A 25,172-nucleotide genomic window follows, 5' to 3' on the forward strand; every position below is an offset into this window, starting at 1 on the left:
GTCTCATGCCAAATTCAGAGATACATAGCTTTCAGAAAAATATTGTGACACACCCCTCTTTAGTTCGTTAGTTAGTTTGTGCATACTGTAAGGTAAGTCGACTAGCCTGCTAGCAAGCTGCAAATGATCAGATCAGACATACCTGCCAACTTTTCAAAAAACCTTGGAGTGAGATTTTGTCGTGGGTGACCAAAATTATGCCGTGCACACAGTCACACAAATTGGTGGCTCAGGTATGAGATAATTGAAATTAATTTGATGTTGTACCCATGTTGTACCCTGCATGTTGGTGGTTTGTGGGGAGGTCCAAAGCTGTTGATAGGGGCAGCCCACTGAAGATGGACAATATTGGTTACATTCTGTGAAGCAGACATAGCTGAAGGTCCACCCCCAGGAGATTTTGGATTAAGTAGATGTGGTTTCCAGCATTCTAGTGGATTTTTGGGCGGTCTGCTAACGATGTGCAATACCTGAACTTATTCTGATTCATGTTCGGCATCATGACTTGTAGGTCTTAGTCTGTAGACTTGAGCTGAACATTCAACCAGAAAACTATCGTTGTGCCTAAATGACAATAAAGCCTTATTCATAGATCAGTGTTTAAGATTTGACCTAGGTAGGTTGATTGATATTTTGATTAAAATGGTATTAAACTAATTCTTAACTAAAACCTAACCTATGTTGTGAACAATTGTATTCTTAAGAGCACTTAATGATTTATGTTCAGCCAAAAACGACACAACATTAGTTAGGGAGGGACATTATTCTTCATTCAAAGTCTCCCACCACATGGTCCATCAGAGACAAATAAAGTGCAACAAATAAAGTGTAACAAATAAAGTGCTTAAACAGTACAACTTTTGCAAGCAATAAAACTGATGAATGCATTACAAAAATAGCTAAAATGAGGCATAATCAGTATCAGATGCAGATCAGAAGCTGGGTAAAGTCCTTGTCTGTGATCTGTGTGCATGGTTATACTGGCCTAGTCTCAGCTCAGATTCTCTTCTTTATCAGACTACTCAAAGTAGTTTCTGGTTTCTCCTGCTGTCCAGGCGGTCTCTGTATCTCTTCTTCTGTCTACCTCGGGGTGCAGGCATAGAAGGGGTGCACTGCAGGTGTAGCGCAGCGCAAAGGTTCAGGGGCGCTCATCAGCGCCATCTACCGTCGTGGAGTTTGAAAAGGAACGGAAGAGTCTCGGACCAAGATCGGATTTTTTTTTTTTTTTTTGCGTGAGAAATTGGATGTGTGGCGTGAGTGCGTGTGAAAACAGGCAAAACCGTGTGTCACACGGCGAAAGCGTGAGAGTTGGCAGCTCTGGATCAGATCATTGTAATATTGAAGTAAATGAAGGTTTCTGTCTCTGCTAGCTTAAAACAGAGTCTCATGCCAAATCCAGAGATACATAGCTTTCAGAAAAAATATTGTGACACACCCCTCTTTAGTTCGTTAGTTAGTTTGTGCATACTGTAAGGTAAGTCGACTAGCCTGCTAGCAAGCTGCAAATGATAATTTTGGTGAAGCCAAATGCAACTTGACGACACAAACATTGCCTGCAACCCAAGGTAACTCAACATCCATAAAATAGTGATTTGTCCAAATTCAAAACACTCTGTTTTAAGCTAGCAGTGACAGAAACCTTCATTTATTTCAATATTACAATGATCTGATCTGTTTTCACCAATTTCCATTGATTCTCATGCAAGACATATGATATCGGTCATTCCCCCATAGCAAAACTGGTCTGGCCCAGTGATGGGCCACACAACCCACTTCCACTTGGCCCACATGCATGAATGAATTGCTGCCCTTATGTGGCCCACATCTGGCATCCAACATGTGTGCCACATAAGGCCCACAACTCAGCCAAACTGCAACAAAAGCTGGCCCTAATCTGGCCCTATGGTGGGCCAAACCATTTTCCTGTGGTTCCTGATGTCAGCCTTAATTCAACCTTAACTCAGCCACTTAATTTATGTGCCATATTTGATCCAGATTATTTATAAATATATATATATATAAAAATCAACAAGTACAGTATTTAAGCCTTCTTGAGGTGGCATGGGCCCACTTGAAAACCCCATGCTGCATACTGCTGTTGTTTAGGCCAGGTTCCTGTAGTCTTCATATTGCTTGGTAGCTATGGTTAGCTGCTGAGTAGGCCATACAAGCCAGCAGGCTTAGGTTAGCTTATGTTTCACAATGTTTGAATTATCCTCTGCTGCTCTGTGGTCCTACGAGCCAACAGCATTTACTTAGTTTATTTAGATTTTAGGTTAAGCTAGCCAGTAGCATTTGGTTAGCTTATATTTCACAAGGTTTGAGTTAGCGTCTGCTGCTGAGCGGGGCCATACAAGCCAGCAGCATTTACTTAGTTCATTTAGATTATAGGTTAATCGTCATATCACATGACTGTAGGTTTGTTAGGGTTTCTCAGCTGGACAGGGCCTCTAAATGTGTTTTGCCTGGGATTTTGGCACAAGGGATTGTTACATCTAATCCTGTGTATTAATGAATAAGCAAATGTTTATTTTTTTAGTAATGTCAGAACAGTACACACACCTGCACATTAAACAAATATTTAACAAATTTAAAAACTGTACATTTATGATTCTACACATGTTCATACATTGGATAAATTGGATTCTCTCCACTCTCAGAACGAGTTTAAGATATGGTGCTGTCCACTTCCTGCTTTCTCTTCATCCTCTCCAGTCTGCCACCATCTCTACCTGGAGAGAGATGTAACCATCTTTTGATGGTCGAGTCGATTTCCTGGTCTGTGGCCCCAAATGTTAGGCAGTTACGCCTTACAGCAGCTGAAACATACATGCACAAAGCACAAATGATTGGAAATTAACATTTTTGTATCATTACGTAATATGGCTACTGTAATTCTATTAAAACTGGTCCTGATGACAATATTCTGGTGTCAGATCTCAAGTGTTTCCCGTACATCTCCTTCTTAAGTTCATCTATATCATTTATTCAAAATGAATAAGCAAGTTTAACAGCAAAACAGTGCAGTCCATCCTTTCAGCACTTCATAGAGTGGGGAACAAATGTACATCGGTAAAGCAGGATCAACACCGTCACCTACTGGAATATTTTATTTTTTTGGTTCAGATTCAACACTTCACACATGGAACGTAAGAGTCGCAAATGAAATTTCAAGACAGATGCACATGCGAGAAGTGATATATTTTTACAAATTGGTATGATTTAATTTGCAAGTTTCCAAACATTTGAATAAATCATTACACCTTTGTGCAAATACCAATTTACAAGTCACAAATTTTGACTTTGCGTTTGCAAATTATATCATACGTGTGGATTGCGGTGTTTGCATATACAAATAATATTGAGGGGCCTCTCCGTAATTGAGGCCCCACCTTGCAAATTGAAGGGCGTAAAGGATCTGCTTCTAACACCCTTAATTCACTTAATGTACTTCTCTATGTCCACAGTGTGGTGTTTCCAGAGCGAACATTTTATCTTTGTGCAAAGACAGGTGTGGAGGCAGATGAGTGGATCAAGATCCTGAGATGGAAACTGGTTTGTTCACACTACATGTTATACACAGTTTTTTCAAAAGTGGGATTTTACCAGTAACCTAAATAACTAGAAGTCTATTACAGTGTACTACAAAAAAATGCCCAAAGAACAGTACTTGCATGTACCAGTTATGCAGGGAATGACGTTGACAAAAGCTATCTACTTGTCTGGTTAACTGAGCTTTCGGTCTACTAGACAACCTAAACGACAATCTGAATTCCAGAGAAGTTGTAACGGTCTTTAAATTTATACAAAATGAAAACTAAAAGACTTTCAAATCACATGAGCCGATATTTTATTCACAACAGAACATAGATAAGTTAACAAATGTTCAAACTGGGAAATTGTACACCTTCATCCACTAAATGAGCTCATTTCATATTTGATGCCTGCTACAGGTCCCAAAAAAAGTTGTCACAGGGGCAACAAATGGCTAAAAAAGCAAGAAGGTTCAAAAAGATTCAGCTACGAGACCATCGAGCAAATAATTAATTTAATTGATATCAGGTCTATAACATGATTAGCTATAAAAGGGATGTCTTAGAGAAGCAGAGTCTCTGAGAAGTAAAGATGGGCAGAGGCTCTCCAATCTGTGAAAGAGTGCGTGAAAAGATTGTGGAATACTTCAAAAACAATGTTCCTTATTGCTATTCAATGTCAAATAGCAAAGGCTTTGCAACTCTCATCATCTACAGTGCATAACATCATCAAAAGATTCAGAAAAGCTGGAAATGTCTCCGAAGACCTTTATTGGATTCCCGTGGTCTTCGGGCCCTCAGACAACACTGCATCAATCATCGGCATGATTGTGTCACTGACATTACTAAATGGGCCCAGGAATACTTCCAGAAACCACTGTCGGTTAACACAATCTACCATGCCATCTGCAGATGCCAACTAAAGCTCTGTCATGCAAAAAGGAAGCCATATTTGAATATGGTCCAGAAGCGACGCCTTGTCCCATGGGCCAATACTCATTTGAAATGGACTGTTTCAAAGTGATGTTCTATGGTCAGACGAGTCCAAATTTGACATTTGACATTGAAACCAGATGTTTACATACACTGTGTTAAAAGACAAACATTTTTCCCTCACTGTCAGACTAAACTTCTCCTGTTTTAGGTCAGTTAGGATTAGCAAAATTATTTCTATGTCACAATAATGAGAGAGAAAGTTTCTTAGAGAATTTTTTATTACTTTCTTCAAAGTCAGAAGTTTATATACACAAGGATTACTATGTCTTCAAACAATGAAGGAAAGCCCCGATGATGATGCCATGGCTTTAGAAGCTTCTGATAGGTTAACAGACAATATTTGAGTTAATTGACCTTTGGCTAAGCCCCGCCCTAGAATGTAGATTGACCAATCACAGCTCCCACAGGGGTCCGACACTTTTTCACAGCGCTCCATTGACTTTAACGCAGGCGTCTCGTATTTTCGGTCTCGGCAGGCTATACTGTCGGTAGCTATATATCCAGGGTATGGATAAGCCCAATGATGTGCGCGCAAAACCCTGTGGAGCTAACCAAAACATCACCGTTACAGTTTAAGTTGCATAGTTGTTGATATGCTAGCACACGCTGAAGAAATACAACGTTATACGTGCGTAACGTTAGTCCGTTTGCTTCGTAATAACGATTATAGAAGTGAATAGAGACGTACCCAGCTTTGCATGAACAGTGTTGCTCCTTGATATTGTCAGTCCCAGCCTCCGTCTCGATTAATAGGATATGCGGTGGTTAATTTTTTGACTGTGACCGGTATGCTTTTGCCTCTGTTTGGATGCCTTGTTGTTCGTTGCGTTTCACTTGTATGTCCTGAATATAGCCTTCGAACGCATATTGCAGCCCCTTTTGCCTACTTCTATCGGACACTTTATTTGCTGCTTTATAAAAGTTTGACAAAAGTTCAGCAGGAAGAGCTGTCACGGAAGTCGGTGAAAGCGCGAATCAGACTCAAAAACGGGTTAACTAACTGTAACTGTATTGGTGGTTTGCAGTCACGTGATTACAATGACCCACAAATTTCAGATGGGGGGCAGGAAGTGTCTTGCAGGCAGGATAATGCAGGACAATCTGTTGGTAAAAAGGACAGAGAAAAGGAATTATGCATTTACAGATCAAATCTGTTTTTCACAGTGACATGCACAGTGATACTATTAAGTAACAACCGACAGACTGCTTTGTTTACGCCGCTGAGAACCTAATTTAGGTGTGCTTCTCTGCTTGCTGAACTTACTCTTAAACACCAGACAGTCCTCTATGATACGATATATCACACATTTCCAGTTTCCCACAGAAACTAAAGTCAAAATAAGCTAATATCTCACTGGAAACAAACTATAGTATTCTCACAATAGCTCTGCTGTCACATTGTCATGTTCAAACAACTGGACAAATTACTAAAGCAGGGGTAAAGATGGCCTAATTTTGAATGTTTACATGTTGATTTGGTGTTCATTTATTATGACTTACCCCACCAATACAATTGCAATGTGCTGTAACAACTTCTCTGTTGTCCTTAGCCACGACCCACGTTTTCAACGGTGTCTCAGTAGACCTCTGACAATGGTTGACCAAGAAACATTAGGTAGAAACCAGTTAGCTACAGTTAGCCAGCTAGCTTGTAGCCTGGTGCCAGTGGTGCATCCATGTAACGTTACATTAAAGTTGAAACAGCAATGTAAAGAGAGTGAATTACATTTACTCACCCGGGCAAAAATAAGCCAGGAGTCATTCAGTGCTGCTTTGGATCCGAGGCCGCTGACCCAATCACTTGTATGCCTTCATTTGGCTAGTGGTGTAGTAGGAGGTCTGGAGGATGAATAATTTGTGATGTCGATGGCCTCGATACGAGGCAAGTCCGACAACAGGTACGAAAAATCACCTTTACTTAGTGTGCATGGGTCATATCCTACATATTTTTCTACTTCTTCATAATACCAGCTACGTGCAGACTCACCCTACTCAAGTTTCCATCATTTCTAATTACCGTTCTCCACTTCCTGCCCCCCATCTGAATTTTGCGCGTCATTGGAATCACGTGACTGCAAACCACCAATACAGTTTCAGTTAGTTAACCCGTTTTGCGTCTGTTTCGTGCTTTCACCCGACTTCCGCTTTTCCTCGAACAACTTCCTTTTCTACTCAAACGCCTTCCGTTTTTATTCAATTTTGACATATAAATGTGAGAGCATTTGACATGTATATGTGAGAGCATTTGACATAAATGTGAGAGCGTTTGACATATAAATGTGAGAGCGTTTGACATGTTAATGTGAGAGCATTTGACATATGAATGTGAGAGCATTTTGACATGTATATGTGAGAGCATTTGACATATAAATGTGAGAGCGTTTGACATGTAAATGTGAGAGTATTTTGACATGTATATGTGAGAGCATTTTGAAATGTAAATGTGAGAGCATTTGACATATACATGTGAGAGCATTTGACATGTGAATGTGAGAGCATTTTGACGTGTATATGTGAGAGCATTTGACGGGTGTATGTGAGTGTTTTGCGTTTGACGTGTGTATGTGAGAGCGTTTGACATGTGTGTGTAAGAGTTTTGCATTTGACGTGTGTATGTGAGAGGCTAATTCTGAATAATGTCGGCCCCTCATAGTAAACACGCCCCTGTCCCAACTATTTTGAGACCTGTAGCATACAAATTTGAAATGAGATAGCATAAGCATAAGATAGCATGAGAATGCATAAAATCGTAATGTTTCTCAGTTCAAACATTTGTTATTTATGTTCTGTATGTTCTTTTCTGGAATTTGGGTTGTTTTACTGAATGACAGGAAGCTCAGCTCATCTCAGATTCTCTGACTTGTTTACACATTTAAACACATTTACATAATTTAAGGGTTAACTTTACTAAGTTGTATAATTATTTCAGTCTGCACTGAGACTTCACATGTTTTCAGTCACAGATAAGAAAAGGACAATGATGGCTGTCACTGGAGACACAATGGATGGAAAGAAGTCAACTCTTCATGGAAGACATCACATTCACTGCATGAACAATGAAGAACATTGTTCAAAACAAAAAAATAAACTGAAAAGTTGATTTGAAAATCACTGTAACATATGATTTATCCAGCCATGTAAGTTCACTTTACCCTGTATGCTTTAACATAACACATTTACTTTTACAGTTATTTAAAAAATATTGCTAGTGTAAAAACAAGTCCAACCAGGACTCCCCCCGTGGGATTAACACCTTTATTTCTGAGCTTAATATTATTGATCCATGGCACTTAAGGAACCCTTCAGTTAAGAATTATATTTTTTTCTTGGCCAGACACAAGACATACTCGAGAATTGATTACATGTTAATTTCCGCCTCCCTAAATTACTGTATCAGTTCCACTGATATCCTTTCTATTGTAATATCAGATCATGCCCCTGTGTTATATAACTTTAAGTTCCTACCGACCCACAGTAAAGATTCACACAGGTGGCATTGCAGTAGTTAAAAGAGTTACTCCATTTTTTTGAAAAAATTGAGAAATTATCTCAAAGTATTTTTAGAAATTAACTTGGAGACAGCAGCCTCACCCGAAAAACTTTGGGAAACAACTAAATGCTTTATAATGTGAGAGGCCTTGTCATATGCCTCCCATTTGAAGGCGATCAGGAGGCGCAGGGTTATGCGATTAGAAGATGAGATACGAACTTTGGAATCTGACCTCAAACAGCAGTTTTCTGAACACAACAAATTTGAACTGAATAATTTGCTCAAGGCCAAAGCTGAGTTTATAATTCATCGTACGAGACTTACATATTATGATCAGAGCAAAAGATCGAGCAAGCTTTTAGCCACCAGATTAAAGCAAAATGAATCCTTTTCTACTATCAGTGCAATCCAAACATCATCTGGACCTTTCACCTATGATCCAGGTGAAATAAATAGTACTTTTGCAGAATTTTATTCTCTTCTCTTTATGGCGGACCCTGCCCCTGACTTGGCTGCCCTTAAATCGTATTTGTCAGAACTTAATTTACCACTACCATAAATTAACACTGACTGACAATGATGCAGCATCCCTTTAAACACCATTTACTCTTTTAGAACTTAAAGAGGCATTGAGCTCAATGCAAAAAGGGAAATTGCCTGGCCTTGATGGGCTGCCTCCAGAGGTGCTTTTGGAACTGTGGGATATCGTTGGGCCATTGCTTCTAAATCCTTTTAACTATGCTTTAGACACTGGTTCCTTCCATCGTGACCAAAATACATCTCTCATATCAGTCGTGCTTACTGTGCACGCTTCGGCCTAAAATGCTCTGATCACGAAATCACACAGCCAGTTACCAACACTAGTCTAATGATGAATAATTGCTAATATGACCTGCAGCACAAACCGTAACGTGAGCATCCTCAGTGGAAAGGTTCACAGCGCGTTGCGCCCATTGGCCAAAGAAGATCACCTGTTTGGGCCTCGTGGTTTTTTAGACTAATTTTTTATTATTATTATTATTTAATTCACAAGATTCTTAAACTACATGAAAAAGACTATTCAAATATCACATTAAAATATAAATGTAAAAAAATCACCCGCCCAGCACCCCCAAGATGTGCTATGGCTATTATAGGGAGAGCTACAGCACCACCTAGCTCCTCCTTGGCACCGCCACTGTGCAGATGTACAAACAAATAATATTCTGTCTAAAACACTCCCTTTGCAGCATGGAACTCGCCATGGTTGCCCACCGTCCCCGCTCTTTTTTGCTTTGTCAGTTGAACCACTAGCACAGACAATTAGATTAGACCTGCACATCTCACCCATCAGCAGGGCTGGAGTGGGACTCATTTTCAGCCCTGGAGTTTCATGCCTCAGACTGGCCCACTTTAGATCACGACCTATTTTATTAAAATAATGTAATTATAACTTTACATGTTAAGCCTACAATAGTGCACTGTTTTCTAAAGCCTTGTATTTCCGTGTATGTTTTCTAAAATAATTCCAATTCAGTGGAAGTAATGGTTGCTTCACAATGTGGATTTATTTCAACATGAGTGCACATCTCCACCATTATTCTTTGCAACACAACATCCCTTTCAACAAATTAAAAAAAGAATAAATATTAAATATTAAATTTGAAAAAATAAAAAAGGGTTGCACTCTGTAATAACATTATAATCAGAAATTATATTTCACAAATACAACATCAGCATGTCCTTTTCTGCAAAATCAAATATCAAGCAAATTAGTGTTCACAGATATCTAATCCTTAAAGGAACCGTATGTAAGAAATGTATTTCAATTAATCATAAAATGGCCCTGATATGTCACTAGACATGAAGAAATCATGTTCATTTCAAATACTTATATCACTGACAACAGTGGTCCAGCCAGGATATTGTCATTTAAAAGTGAAAGTTGCAGCCCTCAACTGATGTTGATGTTGCCATGTTGTGTTTTGGCCTGAGGCGCCACCCTCAAGCTATCTACTAATCACGAAGTCAGTAGAGTTTCGTCATCCGGGTTGCCAGCTCTGCTCTAGTTACCACAGCTGCAGCTACGAACGTGTCGGATAAAACATGTATAACATTACTAAACCTAAAAGACCTCGTTATGAATCCGAAATACGTCGTGACAAAGTCCGGAATGACATGGAATTGACCCTCGACTTTTGGATGCTATATTCTACCATGTTTGTTGGTATAGGCTAAAAGCCCCGTGCTTCCGTACATATAGACAGTGGATTTTCCATGGTCGCCCGTGCTAAATGCGTTCATAAAAAGCTTTATATCGCACCACTAGCAGGGTATGAAAACAATCTATGTTCCGACTGAAATGTGGTATTACAGTACATCTTTACGAAATATTTGGCTAATCGCCATTAGTAAATTTTTGCGATACATAATTACTTCGCAAAACATCTCTCATGAAGCATAAACTTTATTAACAGAAAAAAAAACTTACTGTGTAGGACTCGTCACTTGCCATTGGAAGCTCCTTGTAGCAGCCTACGTTCCTGCTGGATCCTGCAGCTTAGCTGGCAACCTCGAGTCAGGGGGGAGGCTGAGGGGATACACCGTTCTACAGTATTTTGAAAGTGATTGCAGTACCAGTTTTGGCCAGTTTTGGCCACAATCCTACATACGGTTCCTTTAAACATGAACAAAGAATAACACTGTTCTCTGCAAGTTTGTTATTCACAGTATTCATCATGAATTATCTCAGGCAAGGACGAAATTTGGATTTCAGAAGTGGGGGGGGGGCACAAGTATTTTTAATAAAACTCTTTCAGTTGACTTTTCTAGTAGTTCTTCTAGTTTTCTATTGCTACTTTTAAGTTTAATGTTCCCTTTTTTGGTTTGACTGGTTGTAAAGCATGTAGCAAAACATTATCACCCAATTCTGTGTTTCACCTTATTAGTCAACTTCACTCCAACTCAGTACCACCAATTTTACACTTATTTATGGAATATATGGTAAACAGAGCTCATTTACATAGCACCACCCAGTGGTGGGCAGGTCAAACATCACAGTTTGGGAAAAATTGAATAAAACGTTCAAACGTTAATGTAAATGAAACCTCTGATATTATAATCCTTCTAGTTGACGTGACCCAGGCAGAACAAACGCCCAATTTACAGTAGCAGATTAACAAGGACTCCTGACCGCAGACTAGCAGACCGGTGTGCAATCAAGGTGGAGTGACAGCGGGGACGGCCAATCACACAAGAAACGGTAGAGCCAATCGAGGAGCTTGTGAGCGGGTCTAAACTAAGGGAAACAGGCTTCAGTTTGAGCAGGGACTTGTCCCCTGGTGCTCCCCCCTCCCCCCAAATTACGTCCGTGATCTCAGGGCATTTATCATAAAGAGCAGGTCTACACTATACTCTTTATTATATTCATTCTAATAATATTCACTTAATGAGCAATCCTACCTGCACACTCTGGACCTGTGGGCTTATGGCTGGTGCTTGGTGATGCATCTTGCATCTGAGGGGCTACAAGACAAAGTTTGTGGCCAGTTATGTGGCGTCGCATCATACTATTATTTAAATTATGTAACGTTAGCTTAGACAGGCTATATGTTACAACGCCACGCAATTCATTGACTTGATAGGCTAATTAATTAACTTGAACGGTGCAGGTAAAGTTGCATTTTGTTCAACATCTTGTCTTACCCGTTTCATCATCTTCATTTGTCGTTTCAGACCGCGAGCACGTTTTATTGAAAAAGCTGCCGATTTGGCTGCATCTGTCTCGCTTTTTCTGCGCCACCCTTGCTATTTTTATTTTCCATTTTGCAAACACCCTTGCACTTCTGGGGCTGGAGCCAGGCTCCAAACACCACTGACAGTGTGTGGTGTGCACGGACGTGTTACGTCAGGCTGGGTCTGCAAAAAATAGAAAAAGAGCTGCAAGTGGAGATGGCCCAGCGACAGCGGTAACAGCATACACGTTCAGTCATGGCACTGAACACCGGCCCAAAACAAATAAATAAATAAAAACAATAATTGAAAGTCAGACTGGCCCACCGGGAATTGTCCCGGTCCTCCCGATTAGCCATTCCGGGCCTGCCCATCAGTATACAAGGTACACAACGTAAAATTTCGCTTTATGTAGATGATGTATTACTTTATTTTGTTTTACTAACATTTCCCAGTCTCTACCTCAAATACTCAAAGTCTTCATGCAGTTCAGTCTATTTTCTGGTTATTCCTTTAAATGCCCCTGCAAAACACCTCACTTTACCAGTCATTCAACATGGCATAACTCTGCATTTACATATCTAGGCATAATTGTAACCAATTTTACATTCAAAGGTGGTCTGATCTCAAGATGTCACTGCAAGGCAGCATTGCGATAGTGAAAATTCAATGGTTTGAATGTACTTGGCCAACTGAATTTCCTGTTTTCTATGATCCCAATGCCTCCACCACCACCATGTTGAAAGAGCTCATATTCGCCTACGCACGTTACTGCGAGCAAGACACTCTGGAAGCTTAACAGTACCTCATTTTAAATTATACTACTGATCATTTTAAATAAAGTAATTGACAATTTGGTGCAACAAGAATGTTGTCACACCCACAGATAGAGACAGAGATGGTAAAACCACATAAGTTGACAGACATACTATTTTGTGGATTGAAATCTAGATCTGTGTGTAGAAAGTTTGGGCCATTCATAGGCAACTCCTTGAAAATTTGGTTTGCTGTCCAGAAACATATGGGATGTAACGCAGAGCTCTGTGACCACTCTCCTGTTTGGTATAACTACAATTTATTACAGCATTCTGGTCCCTATTTTAATGACAGTTGGGCTTCTGGAGGATTTCACATTCTTCAAGATCTGTATGACAGAAATGGTTTGATTTCACTCCGAGAACTCAAAGAGCGTTGCTTTCTCCCTGGGTTTCCTTGGTTCTTATATTTCCAGTTGAGGTCTGCAATCCGTGCCCATGGAGTTCCATGGGATTCACCTTTACCCTCTCCCCGTGGGACTCCTGGATTTCCTTCTCGAACACCCTCTACTGGATTAGTGTCCATTATCTACAATGACCTGCTCTCTAAAAGTGTGAAACCTCTGGGAGTAATCAGTTCTTGGAACCGTGAACTTGAGGGGCAGGGTTATGATCTGGACTGGGACAATATTTGGACCAACATACCCATCTCATCAAAGAATCCAGCACATCAACTTATTCATTACAAATTTGTTCACAAATTTTATGCCACCCCATACAGACGCTTTACAATGAAACTGACAGATAATCCCAGCTGTACAAAATGTGATCAGAATATTGCTGGCACATATCTTCATGTTTTTTGGGAATGTCCCTCTGTGTTTGGCCTCTGGTCCAACCTACAATTCAGTTCAATTCAATTAAATTAAATTTTATTTATATAGCGTCAATAACAATACAAATCGTCTCAAGACGCTTTACAAAACCCGGCCTGAAACCCCCAGAGCCAGCCTGAAGGCGACGGTGACAAGGAAAAACTCCTTTTTAACAGGAAGAAACCTTGAGCAGAACCTAGCTTATATGGAGGGACCCATCTGCCTAAGGCCAGCCGGGTACAGACAGAAGAAAGAGAGAAGAGAACAGCAAAATAAACATACATCTGTCATAGACACATATCTGACTAAAGCGTACATGTGGATTGTTATGATACAAACTGATGATGTTACATGACAGTTTGAAAATGTAAGAGGAATCATAGGCAGGTTAGTCCAGCAAAGGCAACTGGACTTGCCTTTTTTAACCTTTGCTGGATATACCATGACCTGGATGACTGAGAACCTTCACAGACATAGGCAGGTTAGACAATTGTTCATTCAGGCAAGCGTGGATAACTGCAGGATTCCATGAAGACTGGGCAGACTGATAAGACCACGACAACAGATGTAGTATGGAGCTCCACAGGAAGCACACAACTCCAGGCCAGAGATACTCACAAGAAGATGGAGGGGAGGGAAGGGGAGGGACACACAGCAGTAAACATTCTATACAGTAATAGCACATAATTGCATGACTAGTAGTAGATAGGAAATTAGAGGGCAAGAGCTCTGTGCCAGAGAAAAGAAAGTGGAGGATGCGAGAGAGGAGAGAGAAGAAAGAAGGAGGACATGTGTTTGGTGCATCGTCCCCCAGCAGCCTAGGCCTATAGCAGCATAACTAAGGGATGGTTTCGTCCAGCCCTAACTATAAGCTTGATCAAAAAGGAAAGTCTTAAGCCTGACCTTAAAAATAGAGAGGGTGTCTGCATCCCGAACCCAAACTGGGAGCTGGTACACAGGTGCCTTGAAAATATTTTAGGATTTCTATGCATCTCCCCTTACTTCTATTCAATGATGACTGTGTTCTTAGTTCTTTAGTGGCAGGGCAATGGCACATTGTAATGCATTGTTCAAAATGTTCAATAAAAAGTTTGTCACAAAAAAATTTGCTAGTAGTATTTTTTAAAAAATACAAAAGTGTAGTGTATCTTGCGCAAATGTTCTGTTATTTCCTATAACCACCTCTGTCATTTTAGCAAACATTACTACTATGACTATTTTTTGATCCACATTTTCCTCTCTAGAGAATATTTATGGCTGCAGAACACTGGGTGCATTAACCGAATATTTTCCATCATTGATCATTTTTTTAAAAACTGTGATGATCTGTGATTTCCTGGTACACCGATTACACTGATGCACACGTTAGAGCTCGGCTAACCATTAATTTGCAATCGCAAAGTCAAAATTCGTGACTTGTAAATTGGTATTTGCACAAAGGTGTAATGATTTATTCAAATGTTTGGAAACTTGAAAATTAAATCATACCAATTTGTATACATCACTTCTCGCATTTGCATCTGTCTTGGAATTTAATTTGTGACTCTTGCTTTCTGTGTGTGAAGTGTTGAATCTGCGTTTGCAGATCATCCAACGCGCACATTCATCCCTGCTTCCGCTCACATAATTTTGAGACATTCCTTTCGCATTTTTCCAATCCGATCCGTACGCGAAGGTCTTAACCAATGGTCTTAACCCATGCAAGAGTCAACCCCCCCCCAAAAAAAAAATCCAGTATTTGGCAGTGTTGATCCTGCTTTACCGATGTACGTTCGTTCCCCACTCTATGAAGTGCTGATGGCTGCCCATCCACTCCGGTGAGACAGACAACAAAGACGTGGTGAGTGAAATGCATCAGTTTTATGTTTACGATAACGTTTGTTTTTGAGACAATGCGTTGGCATACAAAGACAATTTCTGTCTAGAGTCTAGCCTGAATGTTAACAAGGGGCGCTAATGTTTAGCTATGTGGCTAATGGTTAGCATTAGCCTAAAATGCGGCTGAGGAATGGACAGACTGCACTGTTTTGCTGTTAATCTTGCGTATTCGTTCGACCAAATGATCCGAATCAGAATCAGAATACTTTATTAATCCTTCTAGGAAATTTTTTTGTTGCTGTTGCTCCCATAAAGTGACAGTTGCTAGTTGAATGAAGGTAATACAAAAATATATAAAAAATAAGTAATAAGTAAGATGCATTTAAAGTGAAGGAACAATATTGCACAAGTGTTCACGATATACAAGAGGTGGAGTTTGCAAAAAACTTAACGGTGTCTGAAGTGTTAAAGGTGTTAAGATTGACCAACACTCAGCGGGAGGAGTTGTAAAGTTTGATGGCCGCAGGCAGGAATGACCTCCTGTGGCGTTCTGTTGTACATTTGGGTAGAAGGAGTCTGTTACTAAAGGTACTCCAGTACTGGCGTGTGTTGTGGAGTGGGTGAGATGTGTTGTCCAGGATGGTCTTAACTCTTGCCAGCATCCTCCTCTCTGACACTGTGTTTAAAGAGTCCAACTCCACCCCGACAACATCACTGGCCTTGCGGATCAGTTTGTTTGGCCACCACAGACTCATAGAACATCCTCAACATTGTCCGACAGATGTTGAAGGACCTCAATCTCCTCAAAAGGTAGAGTCGACTCTGTCCCTTCTTATAGAGTGCCTCAGTGTTCTTTGACCAGTCCAGTTTATTGTCAGTGTACACTCCCAGATACTTGTAGTACTCCACAATGTCCACCTAGGCCCCCCGGATGGTAACAGGCGTCACTGGAGCCTTTTTCCTCCGCATGTCCACAACCAGTTCCTTTGTCTTCGTCACATTCAGCTGAAGGAAGTTGTCCTCGCACCATGTGACAAAGTTTCCCACCACAGTTCTGTACTCAGCCTCCTCACCATCACTGATACATCCTACTACCGCAGAGTCATCAGAAAATTTCTGAAGATGGCAGGACTCTGTCTGGTAGTTGAAGTCCGTGGTGTAGACGGTGAAGAGGAAGGGGGAGAGGACTGTCCCTTGTGGAGCCCCAGTGCTGCTGACCACCCTGTAAGATACACCGTGTTGCAGCCGCACATACTGTGTTCTTCCAGTGAGGTAGTCAACAATCCAGGACACTAGGGGGGAATCAACCTGCATTGCTTTGAGCTTGTCACCCAGAAGAGTCGCCCTAATGGTGTTAAAAGCACTGGAAAAGTCAAAGAATGTGACCCTCACAGTGCTTGCCGGTTTATCCAGGTGAGCATATGCGCGGTTGAGCAGGAAGGTCATGGCATCCTCTACTCCAAGTCGTGGCTGGTAGGCGAACTGGAGAGTGTCCAGTTGAGTGTCAACTATGTCTCGCAGCTGTCCCAGAACCAGTCACTCGAAGGTCTTCATTTTGTGGGAGGTCAGGGCCCCTGCAGCCCCAGCGACTACAGAGTCGCTGGGGCTGCACAGCACAGGTAACCTCTGTAGACTCAGGCTCATGTTGAAAACCAGTTGAAAGTGTAGGGTCCTGTCATCCTCTCTGGAATTTAAATTTACGAAGTTGTTTTGCAGAAGAACTCTTCTAACAGATCAACCTTTTACACCTTAGCCATAAAGGTGTCATGTCCAAACACTGAACAGACCCACACTATCAGATCTCCCTGATGCTGAGGACGTCATCTGAGCCAAAAAGACAGATTTACACTTTTGTGGAATGTCCCACTCTTGTTTCTGGACTAATTATTTCTGAATCGAAAGAACATCAACACGATATCAGGAACTACAAAGAATGAAAGCTACCTCTTGGAGTGGAACACCGATAAGCAGGTCGTACATAACTTTCTTTCCCCAGAGCCAGACTCTGATCTGCATTCTCCTCTCTAAAAATAGCCTAAGTTTGATAATATGACTATCGAAATTGTAAGTTATATGTTGTTGTTCAGAAAGTGCTTACGATCCCATTAAGACGATTTTGATCCTTGTACGATAAAGCTAGCCCAAATTAACATAATTTGTCACAGTAAGGATGGATCAATATTGCCATCAAGTGGCTATCTTTAAAAGTATTTTTTTTCTTTTTAATCATTGTTGAAGTTGAAGCATGTAGAACCTTGGATATGTTCTTATACTAATGGTAGCTATTAGTATAAGCTATAACTGTTAAAATTGTTATTTTAGAAACCCTAACCTTTTATTATTAGCAAGATATCCTGAAGAACCTGAGTTTATTAATTTATTGATGCTTTTGAGTTACTTTGATTTTGTCATTCAGATATGTCATCTTGTCGTTTTGTAATGTTGAGTGTTGCTGCATAGAAAAACATTGCTAACGAGCCATGATGAGTGATGGAATGGTTAAATTAAATAATATAAAGTAGGTTAAGAAGATCAGGCAATAAGACATCTCGAGACAAAGAAGTCGGCGTTCTCTTCTCTTTCCGCGCAAAGACTTTAGAAACCCGATCCAAACACGCCCTGAATAATTAACACATAAAACCAAAGAGACGTTCCCTCTTCTCCGCTCTTTCTCCGCACTTTCTTTAACTTTCTCCGCACTTTTAACTTTCAACTTTCCATTTCCGTTTTACTTTTATTTTAGTCTTCTTCGTTACGTACGTAGTCACGTTTATACTTAGTAACTTTGTTTTAAGAACAACTTGAATATTGTTGGTCATTTTCAAGCTCTGTTTGTTTCTCGTCGGATGTTTTTTCCCGACGTACAATTTTTATAGTGACTTAAATATTTTTTTTAATATAGTTTTATTTGATTACACTCCTATATTCTATTGGTCCCTCATTTATTCATAGTTGTCACTTCATTAAATACATATTTGTTCACACTTAAGAAGTTGTTTGTGATGTTGTTTTACGGCAGAGAATGAATGGTACAAATTGTAGAAAAGGACTCACTCCTTCAGATATGCAAATCATTTAACTGAGACTGATAAATTGATTTAAATCGTGTTCTTCCTACGATAACAGGAGGTGGTGCCCTAACGAGACATTTAAAAGGTGAAGACTATCCTACAAAAGACTCCACACAGCTGGGTGGTACAGGCCCTAAGCACTCTGGGACAGACGCCATCCGGGCATGCAGCCTTTCCTGAGTGTCCTCAGCCATCTAGGTGGGGGGTTGCTGCTACGCCTCTGGAGAGGGCTGATGGAGGAGGTAGTGGAGGGGGGAGCAGGGCCATCAATACGAACAGGAGCACGAGAGCTGCGAGGTTGGGGAGGGTATGGTGATGCCATCGTTGGTGTTGGTGATGATGATGGGAAGCTCACAAAGGGGTTTGTGGGGGGTTGGGTGGGGTCCACTGTGTCAAATTGGCCCTGTCCACACCTCCCTCTGCCCCACTGCCAGCTGGTTTGAAACCAGTGATGTTTCTCATGCCTCTCCATACCTCCCTCACATTGTTCTGCTGAAGTTTCACCTCCAGCTTCCTCCTGTACGACTCCTTAGCCTCTCTGATCTTTGCTTTCAGGGTTGTTGTTTGAGTAACAGTAGACAATCTTTGTCGGGACAATGGAATCCACACAGAAGTTTATGTAAAAAGTTATCCACCGCGTAAGCCCGTCAATGTCCTCTCCACGTGATGGGTAGATCTGTATGCATCCCTCACGTTAGCATACAGCAAATCCAGTGTCCACTCCTCTCTGGTCGGGCAGTCAATATACTGTGTGAAATTAGTCAGTGTATCTGTCATAGGGACATGATTGAAATCACCAGAGACTACTATCAGCGCATTCGGATGTTTGGTCTGCAGTTTTGCAATGACGCCGTGAGTGACGTCACATGCAACCGTCGGGTTTGCAGATGGTGGGATGTAAACAGTGATGGGATAACATGGGGAATTTCTCTCAGCAGGAAATACGGCCTGAGCCCAACAGTCAGCACTTGTTCCTTGATGGTGATGTGGTTTGGGTTACACCACCTGTTGTTGACAAAGATGGCAAGCCCCCCTCCTTTCCGCTTACCACTTGCGGTGATGTCCCGATCTGCCCGGACAGTCTGGAAGCCGTTGATGGTGGTGTTCTGGTCAGGGATGTCACGGTGCAGCCACATCTCCGTAAAGCACATGATGCTGCACTCACGAAACTCCCGTTGGGTCTTGACTAACGCTTCCAGCTCATCCACCTTGTTAGCCAACGACCGGACATTTCCCATGATGATGGAGGGAAGACACGGCTTAAATCTCTTTCGCTTCCTCCTCGCCACTGCCTTCTTCTGCCTCGTCCTCCATCCCCTACCTCTTGTCCCTCGTTGCTTTCTCTTTATCTCCTCGGGGATGAGGTCTGTGATTTAGCCATGATCTGTGCCGGCGTGTCTCACGTCAAACAGCTGATCCCGACTGCAAACAATGACTGCGTCCCGTTGTTGTCCGAACGCAGGGGGATTGGAAGGGGCGTGGAAACGGGGTGTGGAAGTAGGCGAAAGGGGCGGAGAGATGGGAGGATACGGGAATGACGTTATTGAGTGTAAAAGTAGGAGGGGGGTGTGGAAATGGGGTGTGGAAGAGATAGAAGGATACCAGAAATGTGTGTAGTGTAAAAGGATAAGTCGATGGAGATCAAAGGTGAACATATGGGAATACTTAGAGCCTTTTTTTTTTGGAAATGTTGATGAAGTTGTAAGTGCCACATAGTGCCCTCTGCCACATAGGCAGACGCGCACACACGCACGCACACACACACACACACACACGCACACACACAGGCAGACACACAGGCAGACACACAGGCAGACACACATACTCTCTTCTGAGAAACCGCCACACACGCACGCGCGCACACACCCCCCATACTCCCCGGAGATGTCCAAGGACAAGTCCAGACATGTTTAAGCGGGAGATGATGAGCATGCGCAGAAGAATTTCTATGCAGTTTTGCCCCGGCCGGGATGAGTCCAGACATGTTTAACAGTATACAGTCATGTTATACAATCACGTGATGCCAACCGAGTCCGCCCATGTTCTGAGCACGGTGAAAAGCTAACGTTAGCTAAAGATAGTTTCAGTCGATGAGATCGTTTCGGTGCTTTATGCTTCAGTCCGAGCCAGATTTAAAAAAAATAAATAAAAATTAGAGCATACACATCCACGATCATCAGTGAGACGCCTGTGAGCGTCATTCAGGAAGCCTCTGTGTGGAAGGCGCTGAGAAAACTGATGGTGTTTAAGTGCAGATTTCCGCAGCCTCCGACGGAGCCGCTCCTGGAAGAGTGGGTTTTGGAGAGGGGTGAGAAATGGGGATATTCTTTCAACTACCACACCGGTGAACTGTGTATGTATCGCCTCTTTCCGGGGCAAACCTTCGGTTCTGACACCCCGAAAACCATAATCACTTCAAATGACTGGGGAGTATTGAATGGCTTGGTGTCCAGATGCATGCGAGGCGAAGCCGTTCCATCGTTTGTCCTGCTAAACGAAGAGGGAGAGGCCCATTTGAGGGAGGAGGAAGCCGTCAAGCTACATGAAGGAGAAGAAATTAGAAAAGTGATCAAGATAATATGGGAGACCAAATCCGACAGCTCCACCAAATGGTTTTACCGAGTAAGTTTTGAGATGTATGGGAAGAAAACCCCCGCCGGTCACCTGGTGGTGAAGCGTTTCAACTCTGAAAATGGAGTATTTTTCAGGACGTTGCGCGTGCCGGTATCCGAGTGGATGAAGATGCTGGACAAATCAGCCGATCGCATTACCACTCTATTCCACAACTGTCGCTGCTGGAAAGACGTTACGATGATTAGAAAAAACCTTTCTCATCTGTTTTAAATTTTTTTTTTTTAAAAGCTGAAATGCGGGCAAACAAGGCCACTCCCATCTCCCCGCCCCCTTCCTTACACGCAGCATAAAATTGCTCGCCCTTACCCCTAGCCTGAAGAAGACCACAACTTCGAGTCGGAGCATCATGTCTCTCACGTTTGATTTACCTTCATCTCCTCCCTTATCTCCTATTATAGAGGAAGAGGAGGACCAGACGTCCACATCGCCTCCATCTCCTGCGGCGGTCGTACAAGAGGAGAGCTTTGCGGTGTGCCACTCTAAACCCTCGGATGAAGACCTACCAGACGGTTTGCTGTCTGTTTCCAAGAAAACGTTAAAGCTGCCATCGTCCATCTGCTGAATATCACTCTGCACGAGTATCGTCGTGAGATCTGCTTCGGCTGCCAGGTTAACCACCCCAGCCAGACGAACCATGAGTGTTTGTATAAGCCCTCGACCTTCTTCTACACAACTCACTTTGCCCAGCTGATGAAGAAGCTCTAGACACCGCGCTTTATACCGGCCCTTCAGCAGCTGCTAACCGCGCTTTGTATCCCCGCTGATGAATCCAGAGTTCAAGGCGCTGCTGAAGCCATACTACACGAGCTGAAACATCTTTGAAAAAATCAGTGACCTCTACGATACGCTGATTGGAGAGGACGTGGTGAAAATAGCCCTACTTCGTAGGGTCTCCAATACCTGGAGAGGAACTGCGGGGAAAGGAGAGGAATCTTAGAGAGAAATACGTTCTTACGGACATTTGAAAACAAGTAAAAAAAAAAAATAAAAAAAAAAGTTGAAGTAACTGTTCCTATATCTCTTATTTAGAATACGTTGTGATATTTTGTATGTGCATTTATCTTTAGAATACATTGTAATATTTTGTATGTGCATTTATCTATCTTTGTTTTGTGCCATGGGTAATTGTTTGAGAGCACTGTTTAGGGCTGTGAAGGTGAGATACATTGTATGGGAACTATCGGCTATTCTACACCAGACCGTTGCCAACAAAGTGAAGGATGTTAAAAAATGTAAAATCAACAGTAGCGCTAGACCTTCCGATGTGAACAAATTAGAAATGCTGTTGGATTTAAAACGAGCTAAGGCTACAGAAGCTATATGGGAAGTGATGGTGCAAAAACCTCTAACGTTAATATCTGAAAGCTCTGTGACTGAAACATTTAGCCATGTGATCAGATATATTACCGACGGTTCACCCAAACTTGATGCGTTTCACCTGTTGACGCTTTACACTATGATCGTAGATGCCTTGTCCCGTTACGTTCAAGACCATCAAAGCGATGATATCTTTCATGTGTTGCAAAACTTGCACGGTATTATACTGCGCAAATTCACAGCTCCGGTTTTAATCGAAGTCTGGGAGATCTTGAAATGTGAACCCCGTCGCCGATAAGTCATGTTTTCTGTTGTTCTGTTGTGGACAATAAGCTATAAAGGTAAAAACAGTAAAGAGGTCTCTGTCATTCTTTAACGTTCGAGGGTGGAAGATGGAGAAAAGGGAAGACCGCCTGATGAAAAAGCTCTATTATACACCTTCACATCCGGGTAGTTTTGGAGGAGTAGAACGTCTTCAGAGGGCTGTACAGGATGAAAGCGGGGTTAAAGTAAAAATTGATCGAGTAAAAGAATTTTTATCGAAGCAGGATGCTTATACTCTACATAAACCTGCCAGGATACATTTTCCTAGAAACAGAGTATTTGTACCACGGCCTCAAGCGGATTCATGCAATATGCAAGCTTTATCAGAGTACAATGATGGGTATAATTATCTATTTCATCGATATTTTTTCAAAGAAGGCGTATGCTAAAGCATTGAAGACCAAAAAGAGAAGCGAAGTGACTAAGGCGTTTGCCTCGGTATTACGGGAGAGTAAAGTGCCTGAGAAAGTACAGACGGATGCGGGTAAAGAATTCTTTAACAAGACTTTTAAAGCTCTGATGAAGAAGCACGGTATTAGCCACTTTGCCACCGGCAGCGATCTCAAAGCCTGCATCGTTGAGAGGTTCAACCGTACGCTAAAGACTAGAATGTGGAGGTACTTTACGGCCAGAAACACACGTCGATACGTAGATGTTTTGCAGGAGCTGCTTAAAAGTTATAACGAGAGCTATCATAGCAGTATAAAAATGAAGCCGAACGACGTCACAAGCGAGAACACATCCGTCGTATTTGAAAAATTGTACAGGACATTTCCTTTTCGTCGAAAAAACACTTTGAAGATGAATTTAAAAGAGGGTGATGTGGTGAGGATTTCCAAACTCAGGGGGGTGTTTGACAAAAAGTATGAGCAGAGTTACACAGATGAGCTGTTTACCGTATCGGAATGTATCCCACGACTTCCAGCGGTGTACAAAGTAAAAGATTATGACGGTGAGCTTATCGACGGAACCTTTTACGAGACCGAACTACAAAAAGTGACCGTGACTGAGGATAAGCCGTATCAGGTGGAGGAGATTCTGGATGAGCGTTTTAGTCGAGGTAAAAAATACGTCTTGGTGCGTTGGAAAAACTGGCCTGAAAAATTTAATGGCTGGGTAGCCACCAGTCAGCTGATCGATGTATAAAGTCGGCGCACACCTCAGTTTTCATATCACAAAGAGTCATGGAAGCGAGAACAGAAGAGGGTTTTTACGTGACTTTACCTTCTAACGCCAGTCTCAATGTGTTTCCTGAAAACACTATCGCCAGCTACCGAGTGGATTTAGCGCAGCATCTCCATGGAGGGTCCTTGGCAAGTGGCGCTGACAGAGATTTCCTACCCACACACGTGGTATAATGCTCCCGAGGACCAGTGTGTTTTTCACTGGATCGACACGTGGCAGCATTGAGCCCTGGAGATGAATGCGCCTGTGGACCATTTAACCGAAAAAAAATTTACCCTGCACACCAGACATTTTGAAAGCGGATATTACGGCGGCAAAGAGCGCGTCATTAAACAGATAAATGCGTGTATGAGGGACATGCAGAGCAACATTACTCTACAACATAATGAATGTAGACAGAGGTTTCAGTGGTTAGGCAGTGGTCGCTATAGACTACGTTTTTTCCCACCGATGGCCTACATGTTAGGATTAAAACCCGGCGAGTGGTTCACGTGCGGCCTACTAAAAAAGTCTCGCTGATATAAAAGCAGGTTTTTATCATATGTTCTGTTATAGCGACGTGGTGCAGCATCAGGTGGTGGGTGACGCTTACGCGCCGCTCTTACGAACAATTCGAATTGACGGGAAATTTGGAGACGTCGTGACACAGTCCTTCAGCCCCGCTTACTACGTACCGGTTGCGAAAAGACACATTGAAAACATCAGCGTCGAACTCAAGAACGATCAGAACCAACCGATAAATTTCAAGTTCGGCAAAGTGATTGTGACTTTACATTTTAAACCGATTAAAACACAGCCCTGAAAATGGTGGTGGCGGAAGCTCATCCCGACCTTTATCGATTCGTAAGTTATTATGAAAATCAAGTCGGGAGCGGGCTGCCTGGGTTCCATAGAGCCCCTGTGATGTACGGTAAGGGGCTGGGATCCATATTTTCCAAACTATTTAGGTTTGTGACTCCGCTGGTCAAAAAAGGTTTTACCTTCGCCAAGCCTCATCTTAAAAACGCTGCCAAAAACATCGCATCGGACGTAGTCAGCAGGGTCGTGCAGCGCGTGAGAGGTCCAGAGGGGGAAAATCAAGAAGGATCGGGAATTATGCTTCTCGCTCGACGAGCGGGAAAGAGACCGCCCGGACGTCGCGTAGCAGCTCATAAAAAGCGCGAGCCAGCCGCTCGTACTAAATCAGTGCGGAGACGAAGGGCTAACAGAAGGAAGTCTGAAGATATATTCTCCTGAAGATCATGGCTCTTTTACATCACAAATCGCCGGAATGCAGCATGACGGAGCTTGGACTTATTCGCGGCTCCGGCCACGCAGTTGTCTATCAAGCAGAGCCAGTATACAGAGATTTCCCCTCTATCGGCTCTCACAGACGCCGGCCCCATTGAATTTTTAATTCCCAGTGATGGAGAGAAATACCTGGATCTCACCAACACTCTGCTTCTCCTGCGTCTGCAAATTAT

The 25,172-nt window shown here is 42.2% G+C and overlaps 1 protein-coding gene across 3 annotated transcripts in view; it reads left to right on the forward strand.

Moving 5' to 3' along the window:
* Nucleotides 1-11,036, forward strand: part of dapp1 (dual adaptor of phosphotyrosine and 3-phosphoinositides) — a 28,247-nt gene extending 17,211 nt beyond the window's left edge. Inside the window, exons 9-10 of one of the 3 annotated variants that reach the window (XR_014699658.1) lie at nucleotides 3,468-3,555; nucleotides 7,487-7,509. Coding sequence is in view for 2 of the 3 variants with exons in the window: in XM_084569027.1 (XP_084425153.1) it covers nucleotides 3,468-3,555; nucleotides 7,487-7,510 (112 nt within the window). In the remaining variant the exon portion in view is untranslated. Of the gene's footprint in view, nucleotides 1-3,467; nucleotides 3,556-7,486 lie in introns of all 3 variants that reach the window. The other 2 variants (XM_084569027.1, XM_084569028.1) reach the window with 2 other exon arrangements.
* Nucleotides 11,037-25,172: the final 14,136 nt, after the last annotated feature.

The sequence above is a fragment of the Chelon labrosus genome (genome assembly GCF_963514085.1).
Source record: "Chelon labrosus genome assembly, chromosome: 20".
Classification (NCBI taxonomy): domain Eukaryota; kingdom Metazoa; phylum Chordata; class Actinopteri; order Mugiliformes; family Mugilidae; genus Chelon; species Chelon labrosus.